The following is a 14212-nucleotide window of genomic DNA, read 5'->3' on the forward strand; positions in this document are numbered from 1 at the left end:
ATGCATTGCGTCCTGTAGCCACTCAGTATTCCCAACATGCACTGCATCCTGTAGTCCCTCAACATTCCCAGCATGCATTGCATCTTGTAGTCACACAGTATTCCCAGCATGCAGTGCGTCCTGTAGTCACTCAGTATTCCAGCATGCACTGCTTCCTGTAGTCACTCAGTATTCCCAGCATGCAGTGCGTCCTGTAGTCACTCAGTATTCCGACATGCACTGCGTCCTGTAGTCACTCAGTATTCCCAGCATGCACTGCGTCCTGTAGTCACTCAGTATTCCCATCATGCACTGCTTCCTGTAGTCACTCAGTATTCCAGCATGCACGGCGTCCTGTAGTCACTCAGTATTCCCAGCATGCACTGTGTCCTGTAGTCACTCAGTATTCCCAGCATGCACTGCGTCATGTAGTCACTCAGTATTCCCAGCATGCACTGTGTCCTGTAGTCACTCAGTATTCCCAGCATGCACTGCATCCTGTAGTCACTCAGTATTCTCAGCATGCACTGCGTCCTGTAGTCACTCAGTATTCCCAGCATGCACTGCGTCCTGTAGTCACTCAGTATTCCCAGCATGCATTGCTTCTTGTAGTCACTCAGTATTCCCAGCATGCACTGCGTCCTGTAGTCACTCAGTATTCCAGCATGCACGGCGTCCTGTAGTCACTCAGTATTCCCAACATGCACTGCATCCTGTAGTCCCTCAACATTCCCAGCATGCATTGCATCTTGTAGTCACACAGTATTCCCAGCATGCAGTGCGTCCTGTAGTCACTCAGTATTCCAGCATGCACTGCTTCCTGTAGTCACTCAGTATTCCCAGCATGCACTGCGTCCTGTAGTCACTCAGTATTCCCAGCATGCATTGCTTCTTGTAGTCACTCAGTATTCCCAGCATGCACTGCGTCCTGTAGTCACTCAGTATTCCCAGCATGCACTGCGTCCTGTAGTCACTCAGTTTTCCCAGCATGCACTGCGTCATGTAGTCACTCAGTATTCCCAGCATGCACTGCGTCCTGTAGTCATTCACTATTCCCAGCATGCACTACGTCCTGTAGTCACTCAGTATTCCCAGCATGCACTGCTTCCTGTAGTCACTCAATATTCCCAGCATGCACTGTGTCCTGTAGTCACTCAGTATTCCCAGCATGCACTGCGTCCTGTAGTCACTCAGTATTCCCAGCATGCAGTGCGTCCTGTAGTCACTCAGTATTCCAGCATGCACTGCGTCCTGTAGTCACTCAGTATTCCCAGCATGCACTGCGTCCTGTAGTCACTCAGTATTCCAACATGCACTGCGTCCTGTAGTCACTCAGTATTCCCAGCATGCACTGCATCCTGTAGTCACTCAGTATTCCCAGCATGCACTGCGTCATGTAGTCACTCAGTATTCCCAGCATGCACTGTGTCTTGTAGTCACTCAGTATTCCCAGCATGCACTGTGTCCTGTAGTCACTCAGTATTCGCAGCATGCAGTGCACCCTGTAGCGCACAACATTGCTCACCTGACTCGTTGCGAATGTACTGCCTGCCCACTATGCTGCCATCGTCGTGCATCAGGCTGGCGGGGATACTCGGCTGGGAGACCATCTTGTCCCTCTTACCTCGCGAAAGACCCCAGCGATCCCACCTTGAGCGTCTGTCATCTGCGGGAACAAAAGACAATGACACTCTCAAAGTCTTACCAAACACAGTCTAGTCTGGGATATGGATGGGTACTTTTCCGTTAGCCGGGCGCATCCACTAGGTGGCGATAAAACTCCACCAGAATTACATCTTTCCTTACTATCCATGGCGGCCTGGAGGGGGAATAGTAATTAACGCCACCTAGTGGATGCGCCCGGCTAACGGAAAAGTACCTATGGATGATCATCAATTATATGCAAATACTTTCAAGTTTATGCAAATATATGTAGCTTGAAAATGGACCAATAAAGTACCACCCAGGTTTAAATTGATTGGTCCAATTTCAAGCTGCATATTTAGTTGCATAAAAATGTACATAAATTTTTTGCATAAACTCTGAAATGTTTGCATACCACTGATCATGCCTAGTCTGGATTCCGGAATAGTCAGTCAGATGTCAACAGATCCATCTTGCATGCAGATTGGATTTGGGCCAATCAAATGCACTTCCTGTTGATTTGGACTGGCCCAGTTTCAAGCTGCAATTTGCATCAGATTTGCATAAAAGCAAGAATTATTAGCATCTCACTGACCACCTCTAGACTAGTCAGGAAACATCATAACAAGATAAAGAGGCCCCATTCATCTCCTGCTTTAAATACAAGTTCCATGCAAAGAATTAATAGTCACTCAGTTTATTAACCCATCAGTCCATTCTGAGTGCAAAATGTACTTCCAAAGCCTAGAACAAGGCATGTCTCCCAGTAGGGATCAGGCGCATGTTACAGAGGAACTCCAGCCTAAACAAACTTACTGTCATTAAGTTACATTAGTTATGTTAATTAAAATAGATAGGTAATATAATCTCTTACCCACCCTGTTTTAAAAGAGCAGGCAAATGTTTGATTTCATGACGGCAGCCATCTTTTTGGTTGAGGCAGGGAACACACTTGACTTTCAGTTTTCCGCGCGCGTTTTTCTGCATACTTTTTCTGCACACCAAGTGTGTTTCCATGCAGGAAAACGCGCACGTTTTTTCACAGCAGCTGATGTAAATGATAGAGGAAACTGTCAAAATGTGCAGAGTCCTGATGCAGAATGTCAGTTTTTTTTCTGCGCACGAACAACACAGTAAGTGTGTACTAGCACATTGATTAACATGGGTTCTCAGTTTTTCTGTGCAGAAAACGCGCACGAAAACAGTCAAGTGTGTTCCCTGCCTGAAAGGAGGTGACAGGGAGCATGAGACACAGTTCCAACTGTCCTGTGTCCTGAGCACCTCTCCCAGTTGCTAGGCAACGTGAATAACAACATAGGAAATCCCATGATGCTCTGCACAGCATCAGGTGATGGGTGGAGCTTAGATAAAAATGCAGCTAAAAATGATGCTTGGGTAAGAAAAACAAAGTTCTGATGCTGTGAAACTGTTAAAGAAACACCAAGCCTTTTCAGTTCTACTGAGTAGATTTTTAGTCCGGAGGTTCACTTTAACTTATTACGAAATAACATATCGCGGGTCACAGAGAAGCTGCAGACAGTAGTGGATGAAGTCGTGGAGGGCATGGAGCCACGGACTGACAGAGGAGCAAAGTGATCGTAATTACGATTACGCAAAATTTTGCGTACATTTTCACATTTACAATTATACGTAATTACGATTTGTAAATTCAATTGATTTTGTATAGTGATTCGTAAGTTTGCCTAAATTTTTGCGTAATTTTCATTTTATTTCTTGCTGACTTTGGCAGTGAATAGCAGAGCCCCCATACCTGGTAGTGACACCAACATTTCTACATATGTTAAGGAGAATCGTGGGTATAAGGCAAAAAAAGAATTTTTCAAAAAGACCTTGTAGTTTTTGAGAAAATCGATTTTAAAAATGCACAGAAAAAATGGTTTTTAAACAAAAAAAATGACAGTTTAAAAACCATTTTTCTTTGCATATTTAACCACTTCACCACTGAGGGGTTTTACCCCTTGAGCACCAGAGCAATTTTCATCTTTCAGCGCTCCTTCCATTCATTCGTCTATAACTTTATCATTACTTATCACAATGAAATGAACTATATCTTATTTTTTCCGCCACCAATTAGGCTTTCTTTAGGTGGGACATTATGCCAAGAATTATTTTATTCTAAATATGTTTTAATGGGAAAATAGGAAAAATGTGGGAAAAAATGCATTATTTTTCAGTTTTCGGCCATTATAGTTTTAAAATAATGCATGCTACTGTCATTAAAACCCATGAAATGTATTTGCCCATTTGTCCCGGTTATAAAACTGTTTAAATTATGTCCATATCACAATGTTTGGCGCCAATATTTTATTTGGAAATAAAGGTGCATTTTTTCAGTTTTGCGTCCATCCCTAATTACAAGCCCATAGTTTATAAAGTAACAGTGTTGTACTCTCCTGACATAAATATTTAAAAAGTTCAGTCCCTAAGGTAACTATTTATGTATTTTTTTTAATTGTAATTTTTTTCTTTTTTTTAATTACAAAAAAAAAAATTGGGGCGTGTGGGAGGTAATGAGTTATTTTTTTGTGTAAAACTAATGTATTTGTATGTGAAAAATGCTTTAGGGTGTAGTTTTACTATTTGGCCACAAGATGGCCACAGTAACTTTTTGTTTATGCGACCTGCAAGCGTCCGGAAGGACGCTTTAGGAAGTGCTATGAGGCTGGGAAAGTTGTTTCTTTTTTCCCCAATGATCGCGCTGCTTCTCATAGAAGCAGCGGATCATTGCGGGGCTTAGATCAATGAACGGGAATGGTTTTTCTTGTTCATTGATCTCTGGGCGAGCGGGCGGTGGCGTGCATGCGAGCGGGAATGCGCGCATGAGCGAGCGGGAGCGCGGGCAGCGGCAAGAGCGCGGGAAGTACGGATTTCTCCCTCCCTGGTGGTAAAAGGATGGAAAAAGGGATGGAGAAATCCGTACGGCTGGGGGTAAAGTGGTTAAAATAGATTTTCTCAAAAACTACGTCTTTTTGAAAAATTCTTTTTTAACATATGTACCAATTTTGGTAGCAATAGTATATTATAATAGTATAATAATATAATTAATATATTAATATTAATATATGGTCTAATTGTGTCAGAAAAGTACTGTAAAATGAAGGTCTAGTAATCTTATATGATGGAAGATATTTCAGTGATAGCATAACAATATAAAGTAGTACAAAAAGGTGGAGATAACTTAGTCGTGCAGAGTTATGTTCTAATTTTATGAGCAAATTGCTGTAAACAAATGTTTTATTTTAGGTTATCTGTTTTATTGACCTGAGGAAGCAGGCTGAGTCCCGTGAAACGCGTTGTCTACAGTATAACCGCTATTTTAATAAAGACTCCTTTTTCTACCCACGTGAGTCTTCTTTGGAAGTAAGAGACCTCCTCATCATACCATATTTTTATTTATTTATTTTTATATTTATTTTATTTATCTAATTTTATGAGCAAAATTATCTAGCTGTTGCTACAACATATTTTTGGGCGCCTCCACCAATGTGCTTCACTTGTACAGTTCAGTTAAGGGTGGGACCGGAGGGGCTAAGGCAGTAGGCTCTAGAGCCCCGGAGGCAATTTTGCATCAACAAAGGGGTCCCTACTGCCGTTCTAGGGAAGGAGAAAGCAGGTCTGTCGGAGGAGGAGGGTCTGTCAGAGGTTTAATTTGCCCGGAGACCCATTGAAGTTAGAACTGACCCCATGTAAAAATCATGCACAAACTGTTAATTTAATAGGAAGAGGCAGATGGTAATTTTAGTGGTAATAAAATGTAAGGAGAGGAGGGGTTATGAGAAAGAAATGCTGCACTGGATACAGTAAAATTACACAAAAGTTAATATTTTTAATACATGAACATTTACGTCAAAGAAATTAAAATTAAGGGCATGAGGGGAGGGAGGGGGGAGGAGAAAAAAACCATTCAGGTCACCATTGGCGGCCGAGGATCCCTGCATTGTGCTGTGGTTGGCATCCTGCGCACGGATCGATTGTGGCGGACACTGGTGGATGTGGTCACCTGGTGATACAAAGTGAAGGATGACACCTGTCCTATTTTTGAAGTTAGTAAATCAGGCTCGTCGTGTCCTGGAATCTCGGACTGTAGTATAGCAAGGCGACAAGGCTGACCCCTTAGCTGCAAGTCTCTCTGTTATGCGGATATCTCCTGGGCTTATTGTAGCTGTTAGGTAAAAAGCTAGTAAGTAGGTATTATACTAGGTATACACCATACAATTTTCTGTTAGATTTACCTGCCAGATCTATTTTTTCCAACATGTCCGATTGCAATTTCGATACATTTTTGGATCTATTTTCCGATTGATTTCCATAGCACTGAACATAAATTGATTGGAAAATCAATCGAAATTAAGATCGGACATGTTGAAAAAATTGATCTGGCAGGTAAATCTAACAGAAAATTGTATTGTGTGTACCTTGCATTAGATTGGGCGTGATGCACTGCATCGCTGACGCTGGTTTCCAGTGTGAAACTAGCCTCAGACCTCCCTCTACCTATGCCTAACCCTAAGACCTCCCTCTACTGATGCCTAACCCTAAGACCTCCCTCTACTGATGCCTAACCCTAAGACCTCCCTCTACTGATGCCTAACCCTAAGACCTCCCTCTACTGATGCCTAACCCTTAGTCCTCCCTCTACTGATGCCTAACCCTAAGTCCTCCCTCTACTGATACCTAGCCCTAAGTCCTCCCTCTACTGATGCCTAACCCTAAGACCTCCCTCTACTGATGCCTAACCCTAAGTCCTCCCTCTACCTATGCCTAACACTAAGACCTTCTACTGATGCCTTACCCTAAGACCTCCCTCTAACGATGCCTAACCCTAAGGCCTTCCTCTACTGATGCCTTACCCTAAGACCTCCCTCTACCTATGCCTAACACTAAGATCTCCCTCTACTGATGCCTAACCCTAAGATCTCCCTCTACTGATGCCTAGCCCTAAGTCCTCCCTCTACTGATGCCTAACCCTAAGACCTCCCTCTACCGATGCCTAACCCTAAGACCTCCCTCTACCAATGCCTAACCATAAGACCTCCCTCTACTGATGCCTAGCCCTAAGTCCTCCCTCTACTGATGCCTAGCCCTAAGTCCTCCCTCTACTGATGTCTAACCCTAAGTCCTCCCTCTACCTATGCCTAACACTAGGACCTCCCTCTACTGATGCCTAACCCTAAGACCACCCTCTACTGATGCCTAACCCTAAGTCCTCCCTCTACTGATGCCTAACCCTAAGTCCTCCCTCTACCTATGCCTAACACTAAGACCTCCCTCTACTGATGCCTAACCCTAAGACCTCCCTCTACCTAACACTAAGACCTCCCTCTACCTATGCCTAACACTAAGACCTCCTTCTACTGATGCCTAACCCTAAGACCTCCCTCTACCAATGCCTAACCCTAAGATCTCCCTCTACTGATGCCTAACCCTAAGTCCTCCCTCTACTGATGCCTAACCCTAAGTCCTCCCTCTACTGATGCCTAGCCCTAAGTCCTCCCTCTACTGATGCCTAGCCCTAAGTCCTCACTCTACTGATGCCTAACCCTAAGTCCTCCCTCTACTGATGCCTAGCCCTAAGTCCTCCCTCTACTGATGCCTAGCCCTAAGTTCTCCCTCTACTGATGCCTAACCCTAAGTCCTCCCTCTACTGATGCCTAGCCCTAAGTCCTCCCTCTACTGATGTCTAACCCTAAGTCCTCCCTCTACCTATGCCTAACACTAAGACCTCCCTCTACTGATGCCTAACGCTAAGACCACCCTCTACTGATGCCTAACCCTAAGTCCTCACTCTACTGATGCCTAACCCTAAGTCCTCCCTCTACTGATGCCTAGCCCTAAGTCCTCCCTCTACTGATGCCTAGCCCTAAGTCCTCCCTCTACTGATGCCTAACCCTAAGTCCTCCCTCTACTGATGCCTAGCCCTAAGTCCTCCCTCTACTGATGTCTAACCCTAAGTCCTCCCTCTACCTATGCCTAACACTAAGACCTCCCTCTACTGATGCCTAACCCTAAGACCACCCTCTACTGATGCCTAACCCTAAGTCCTCCCTCTACTGATGCCTAACCCTAAGTCTTCCCTCTACCTATGCCTAACACTAAGACCTCCCTCTACTGATGCCTAACCCTAAGTCCTCCCTCTACCTATGCCTAACACTAAGACCTCCCTCTACTGATGCCGAACGCTAAGACCACCCTCTACTGATGCCTAACCCTAAGTCCTCCCTCTACTGATGCCTAACCCTATGTCCTCCCTCTACCTATGCCTAACACTAAGACCTCCTTCTACTGATGCCTAACCCTGAGACCTCCCTCTACCAATGCCTAACCCTAAGTCCTCCCTCTACTGATGCCTAACCTTAAGACCTCCCTCTACTGATGCCTAACCCTAAGTCCTCCCTCTACTGATGCCTAACCCTAAGACCTCCCTCTACTGATGCCTAACCCTAAGACCTCCCTCTACCAATGCCTAACCCTAAGACCTCCCTCTACTGATGCCTAACCCTAAGTCCTCCCTCTACTGATGCCTAACCCTATGACCTCCCTCTACCTATACCTAACCCTAAGACCTCTCTCTACTGATGCCTAACCCTTAACCCTCCCTCTAAGGGACCGTGAATCTGGCTCCCCTACAATCAGCACAAATAAAAATTCCATCATGCTTAGTGCTACGTTTGTGCCCATTTGTCCTTCAAAAAATAAGATCTGTGCTGCTTTAATTTTGAAGATAATAGCAATTCATTTTTGCCAGACAATAACATCACCGAGCCCCCATACAACAGCCCACAGGCATGCAACTGGTATGGCTGGAGAGTGCTGTGGTTGCGCTTATTTGCACTGCAAAATCAAGATTCTATCTTTTTGTAGTTTTTGAGATGTTCAAGTTTTTATAAAGGTCAACTAATCACAGATCCTCTATGCAGACATAGAAAATTAGTGATTAGGTGGTCATCACTCTCATCTTGCATAGATGGAGCCTCATGTTTGATTATCAGTCAGTACACTCTCTGCATGGAGTTTGTATGTTCTCCAAGTGTTTTATGAAGGAATGAGTACAGTGTGTCCAGAATGTTCATGGTGCTATATTTTGCTAATATTCAAGACTAAAAAAAGCTCTTGGTAGAATTACTTACGATCTCAGTATTTTATAAGCAAAGCATGCAAATGACTTATTCAGTACACAAACATCGTAAACTTTTCGAGATTACTGGCTGAAACTGTATTCTATAGGCATATAAAGTACATGAGTAAAAAATTCTCATATTCCACTGCTAGTTACAGGCTGTGCATGCTGTGAACATATCTCACCTCTCTCCACCATTTCTGATTTGATGCTGAGACCAGAGTTGACAGATTCTTTGGAAGGTGATGATCCAGATTGAGAAGCGAGCTGGTTCTGTGGTATTCCAAGCTTTCGTAAGTTTTCCCCTTCAGAGTTGGACCTCCTAAGTATAGACATTAATGGTGTCCTCCTCTCCGCCCTCTCCTCTTTTGCTTCCAGACTGTCTGAATCTCCTCTGTCATCCGAGTGGCTCCTTAGCTTCATGGACAGGCGGTCCATTGTGTTTCCAATCTTTCTTCTCATGGCCAACACAGGTGACTCGTTAGATTTTTTTTGTTCTTTGGACACATCTTCTGAGATTGTTTCAACTGAACCTGTCTCTGATTTTAGGCTTTCGGTGTCTTTCTTATCCTTTGCACTTCCCCTGCCCAGTGTCCAAGAAAGACGTCTTCCTGGAGAAGGAGAAGAGTCTCCTTCATCTGTCTGCCGCTGCTTTCTCTCAGTGGTTGGACTCTTCTTGAAGCGTAGAGACAGCCTTCTCATGAAGCTTGGATCTTTTTCTGCATCCCTCAGGTCCTGTACAGATCTGGACCTATCATCCAGTCCAAGAGCTTCAGGCACTAGGAACTCGAGGGGAACACCGACAGGGCTAGGTCTATACATTTCTTCCTCCCGGGTTGCTTGAGAAGCTGCTAAATTTTTTTCTTCTGACCAAGTCTTAGTCAGCATCTTCAATCCCCGAGTAAGGGAAGATTCACGGTTTCTCTTGAACTTTGCTTCAAATACTTCTTCAGAATCTATGTTGCTGATGTAGCGGACATCCTCTGTACTTCCTTCACTAGGTGGCTGTTTAACCTTGGATAGGGCTGGGTCCTCCGGTACTGTCACCTTTCCATTTGTCTTAGCAGACACAACAGAACTGGGCTTGTCCTGTGTAGTTTCCTCTTGGAAAGTAACATGTGCTTTTGCATTAGTCACTTCTTCGGTTCCATCCTCCAATGATGGCACTTGGAGTGTTTGCAACATGTCTGCATAGGTTGAACGTTTAGGTAGTGGAGTACCTTCTGTCTTGGGCTTTGAAGTAGATGGAGCCTCTCTAACTGCTGCCACTGTGGGTGATGGGACTTTTACTGGTGCCGGTTGTGACTCCTTTTTCTGAACAGGTGTAGATGAGGTCACCGATAGAGACGTGCTTGATGGTTGTTTTACATATTTTGCTACAGGAGCTAATACTTGAGCTGCACTTGGTAATAGTGATTTTGCTGTAGCAGCAGGTTTCACAGGAGATGGACCAGCAGTCAAGTTTGACGGTGGGGATGCAGCAACCTTTGGACCGGATGAAGGAGATGAAGCATTAGCTTGACTTGAAGAAGGAGATGGAGCAGCAGCTATCTTTGACAAGGGTGGGGACACATAAGAAGGACTCTTTGAAGATGCTACAGGTGAATTTGGAAGTGGTGATGGTACGATAGTTGGAGATGGTGAATATTCATGCTTAAGAATAGCTGGGGAGGGGGAATTGTTTCCTGTTGTAATATCTTTTGTGCCTATATCCCTCTGTGAAAACTTTTCTTCAGGTTTAGGAGGCACCTTTTCTATTAAAGTTGCTGGTTCCTCTACAGGTTTTGATTTAGCTTCCTCTGCAGGCAACATTTTTGGTGCTTTTTCTGCCATTCCTGCATCAGTTACAGTAGTCTCTAAAACCTTCTTTGTAGATAACTTTTCAGGTAACTGTCCAGTGTGGATGGTTTCTATCTCGTTTTCCGATATCACATCCTCTGCAAAAGTCACTTTTGGTAATGTGATTTGCAAGCCTTCCACTGTAGCTTTTTTATCTGATTCAAGCTTCAAAGATGACCTCTGTTTGTCTTCCAATTTGCAAGCCTCAGTTTCTGTATCTGCGCTTTCTGTCTGCTGCTGGTTTGGCTCAGGAGTCACAGACTTTGAAGGGATTTCCCGAGGAGTTTGAGGACGAGACTCAAACTTCGACTGATCTGTCAGGGCAGACAAAGAAGGTGACTCCTTTAAGCGTTGTGCCTCCAGTTGTGCAAGTGGAATTTCAAGGGGTGCACCAGATCTCCGATGAAGGACAAGTGGCTCTGTGTCAGAATGTGAAAAAGAACTGGTCTTCCTTAACTGTCCTCTCTCATCTGATGTTTCTCGTCCTGGTGCTGCCTCACTGGAAGCGGCACGAGTGAGTTTAATGGCAGGAACAGGTGAAGAAGGTATGTTGTCACCACGCTTTTTATCACTGGAAATGGTTTCCATGAGGGGCCCTCTCAGACCACTGAGCTTTCCATCTGCCGAAACACCCCTCAAAAGTCTTTGCCTCATTAGTTCCAAACGTTGGGCATACTCCTCTTCTGCTGACCCCAACCTTCTACGTCTCAATGGGCTACGGTTTCTGGTTGGCAGCTCCATCGAGGCAGCTTTAGTCATTCCCTTGTCGAGTTGATCCATTCCATCTCTGTCTTCACTTGACACATTGAGCAAGAGAGCACTGTCAGCAGAACTTCCTCTCCTCAGCTCACCTCTGCGTGCTGCTGTTAGTTCTCCATCAGGAATATCTGCCGATTCCAAGCTTGATCCTTTCTTGAGGGGCTTCCTTGGATGATCTGCCTTTCGACTATCGATGTGCTCCTCTTCAGAGGAAGAACCCTCTTCAGCTTCATTTGACTTCTTTCTGGTGAGTGTTCCCTTGGGCCGTTTACCTAGTGACTCTGGTATGTCTCTTCGTGGGACTTCAGATTCTTTGACTTTGCTTGTCGCTTCTGTGACATCCTCGTCCTTCTCATGATTTTCGGTTACGATGGCATCCTCTGTGCTTGGAGAAGGTTGCTCTTCATCAGTTGGTATTTCATTGAGGGACATTCGGGAACCAGAAAACTGTACTTGAAGCGGCATGGGTACATAGGGGAGGTCTTCAAGATCATCTGAATCTGAAGAAGAGGACAAGCTGGAGGACTCTTTGGGATGTCTGGGAACAGCAATAGACAAGTGGCTGCTGGTGTCCTGCAGAAGTTCAGGGATAGACCGCATCACCATGTTGGACTTGTAGCTGATAAGGGAACGCTGTGGTAACAAAAGGAAAATGTATATTATATGAGATGAACAGTCAATATCTACTAACATGTTTTACATAACAGGCTAATTGACAAAAGAAAGAAATTAGGCTTGCATTCATTTGATTAATTACAGAACTCTGCTATGTGCTCATCATTGTACAACATGCCCCACTTTTCTGCTAGTGAAGAGTTCTTTTTAATGGAAAACCAATACTGCGACTGACCAGACTATAAATATATGGTAGCGCACCCAGGCTATGCATATACATAGGTTAGGATTTAGTTAGTGTTAGGCCCCTCCCATGGAGGATTGACTTCTTCACAGTGGTAGGGACAAGTACTTAATAGGTTGCATGCAAGCTGTTACAGGAAACCAACATCCTCCAGTGGTAGACAGGTCATGTGTATGCTCGGTGTGTATTCGACCCCACAAGTGGGGCTTGCACTCTTTTGCAGGTATTTTTAAGTAGCGCTGCTCATTTCCTTGCTATGTACTAATTTAATTCGTTTTTGGTCAGCTGCTCCCACTTAACAGCCATGCTTTTGGTGAATATGCTGAGCTTCTGTTTGGGTTCAAGGTGCGTTTGTAGTTCCTGGGGGGGCTCAGCGCACCTCTGATTGGAGGCCATTCGGAGGCGGCCTGGTGTTGCGCTGATCCACCTTTTGCGCAATTTCAGACTATAAATATATGTTATCATTTCAGGCCTCCCGCTGGGTCTGGCATAGTGTGAACTGAGCCCAATTTTTACACATTTAAGAGCTGAACTCCACCCAGTTAAAGACCCAGATGAAATACAAAGGCTATCATTCATAAAGCATTCCCGCATGCGGTAATGCTGAAAACAGCTGACTTTACCGAGCACTTATTACCGCCTTATGCGGTGATTATCTCAACACATTAGAGCAGGCGGTATTGGGACGGAGAATACCGCTTGCTTTGAAGAGGCGATAAGCATGCGGATAACAGCAAGTTAATGGAGAAAGACCTCACAGGCAGCAGCAGAGAGAGCAGAACAAAAAAGGCATCCCGGAATACCACAGGCTGTGGTTTTTTAACCTCTTGGGTACCTGTTTTCATATGTTTTTTACATCAGAAAGTCTGCATGTGTAACATTTCTTGAAGTTCTTCTAAGCTGTGGCAATTAAATAGATTGTTTAGAAAGACTAATAGACAGATTCAGTGCAGATTCAGGGCAAACAGAGGCAGTTTAAAAAAAAATAATGCACATCTAAGGGACACCGAGCAGTAAATAAAAACAAAATCTGAACTAACCTGGGGCTTTCTCCAGCCCAAAATAGGTCGGGAGGTCCCTCGGCGTCCTTCTGGCTCCTCTCCCAGGCCCTGCTCAGAAATGGCTCCCAGTGGCTCCCTGCGACACTGGGACTGAGTGTCGGGCTCCCTCTTCCGGAAAGATGCGCATGCGCAGTACTGGCCGGCGTGGTGACAACTGTCGTCATCTTTCTGGAAGATGGAGCCCGACACTCAGTCCCAGTGTCGCCGGGAGCCATTTCTCTTTCAAGTATTTTATTGAGAATTTTTCCAAAAATAAGATACAACTCCAGTGAGGGATCAATATTCACCCTGAACTGGACAGCATGACAATAACCATGTTAGCTTAACATATATCACAAAGGCAAAAGATGGCATACCGCACAGTAACAATTAAAGGTGGGAGGGCAGAAGCCACCACAGTATACAGCTAGCAGGGGAAATCGACCCAGGATAGCCGACCTGGTCCCTCTACTGACCCTTATCCCTTCCCTGAAGGGCCTCCCACCCCCCCCACCCCCCACACACACACCCCAAGAAGAAGAAAGGAAAGGAAGGAGAGAAAGGAAAGAAAGGAAAAAGAAGAAAAGATAAAAGAAAAAAGGGACTCGAGCACCGGGACTCCAACCGTACGCTCCAGGATTCTGCAGGGCACTCCTGACTAGGGTATTATCCCCTGCCTGTTATCATCAGATAATCCCTCCAGGGCTGCCAGATCTTGTCGACCTTTGTCAGCCGGTCCATGAGTATTCCTGCCAGCCTTTCTTGTGTCATGAAGTTATTAATCCTATTCTTAACTTCCTCAAATGGTACCATTTGCTGTTTCCAGGCTCTGGCTATTGTTTGCTTGGCCGCAACAAAGATAAAGTGACATAATGAAATGGTGTTTTGAGAGAGAATCTATTTTGAAATGCAATAGAGCTGACCAGGGGTCCTTCTGAATGGGGGTGTGAAAAA

At 44.8% G+C, this 14212-nt stretch overlaps 1 protein-coding gene across 6 annotated transcripts in view; it reads right to left on the bottom strand.

Moving 5' to 3' along the window:
* Positions 1-14212, bottom strand: part of SPEG (striated muscle enriched protein kinase) — a 369258-nt gene that overhangs the window by 43832 nt on the left and 311214 nt on the right. For 4 of the 6 annotated variants that reach the window (XM_068246024.1, XM_068246022.1, XM_068246026.1 and 1 more), the window contains 3 exons: positions 8947-11992; positions 5558-5644; positions 1505-1645 (listed from right to left, as the gene is read on the bottom strand). In XM_068246024.1, the coding sequence (XP_068102125.1) occupies positions 1505-1645; positions 5558-5644; positions 8947-11992 (3274 nt within the window). The remainder of the gene's footprint in view (positions 1-1504; positions 1646-5557; positions 5645-8946; positions 11993-14212) is intronic. The other 2 variants (XM_068246025.1, XM_068246023.1) reach the window with 1 other exon arrangement.

The sequence above is a fragment of the Hyperolius riggenbachi genome, chromosome 7 (genome assembly GCF_040937935.1).
Source record: "Hyperolius riggenbachi isolate aHypRig1 chromosome 7, aHypRig1.pri, whole genome shotgun sequence".
NCBI classification, from domain to species: Eukaryota; Metazoa; Chordata; class Amphibia; order Anura; family Hyperoliidae; genus Hyperolius; species Hyperolius riggenbachi.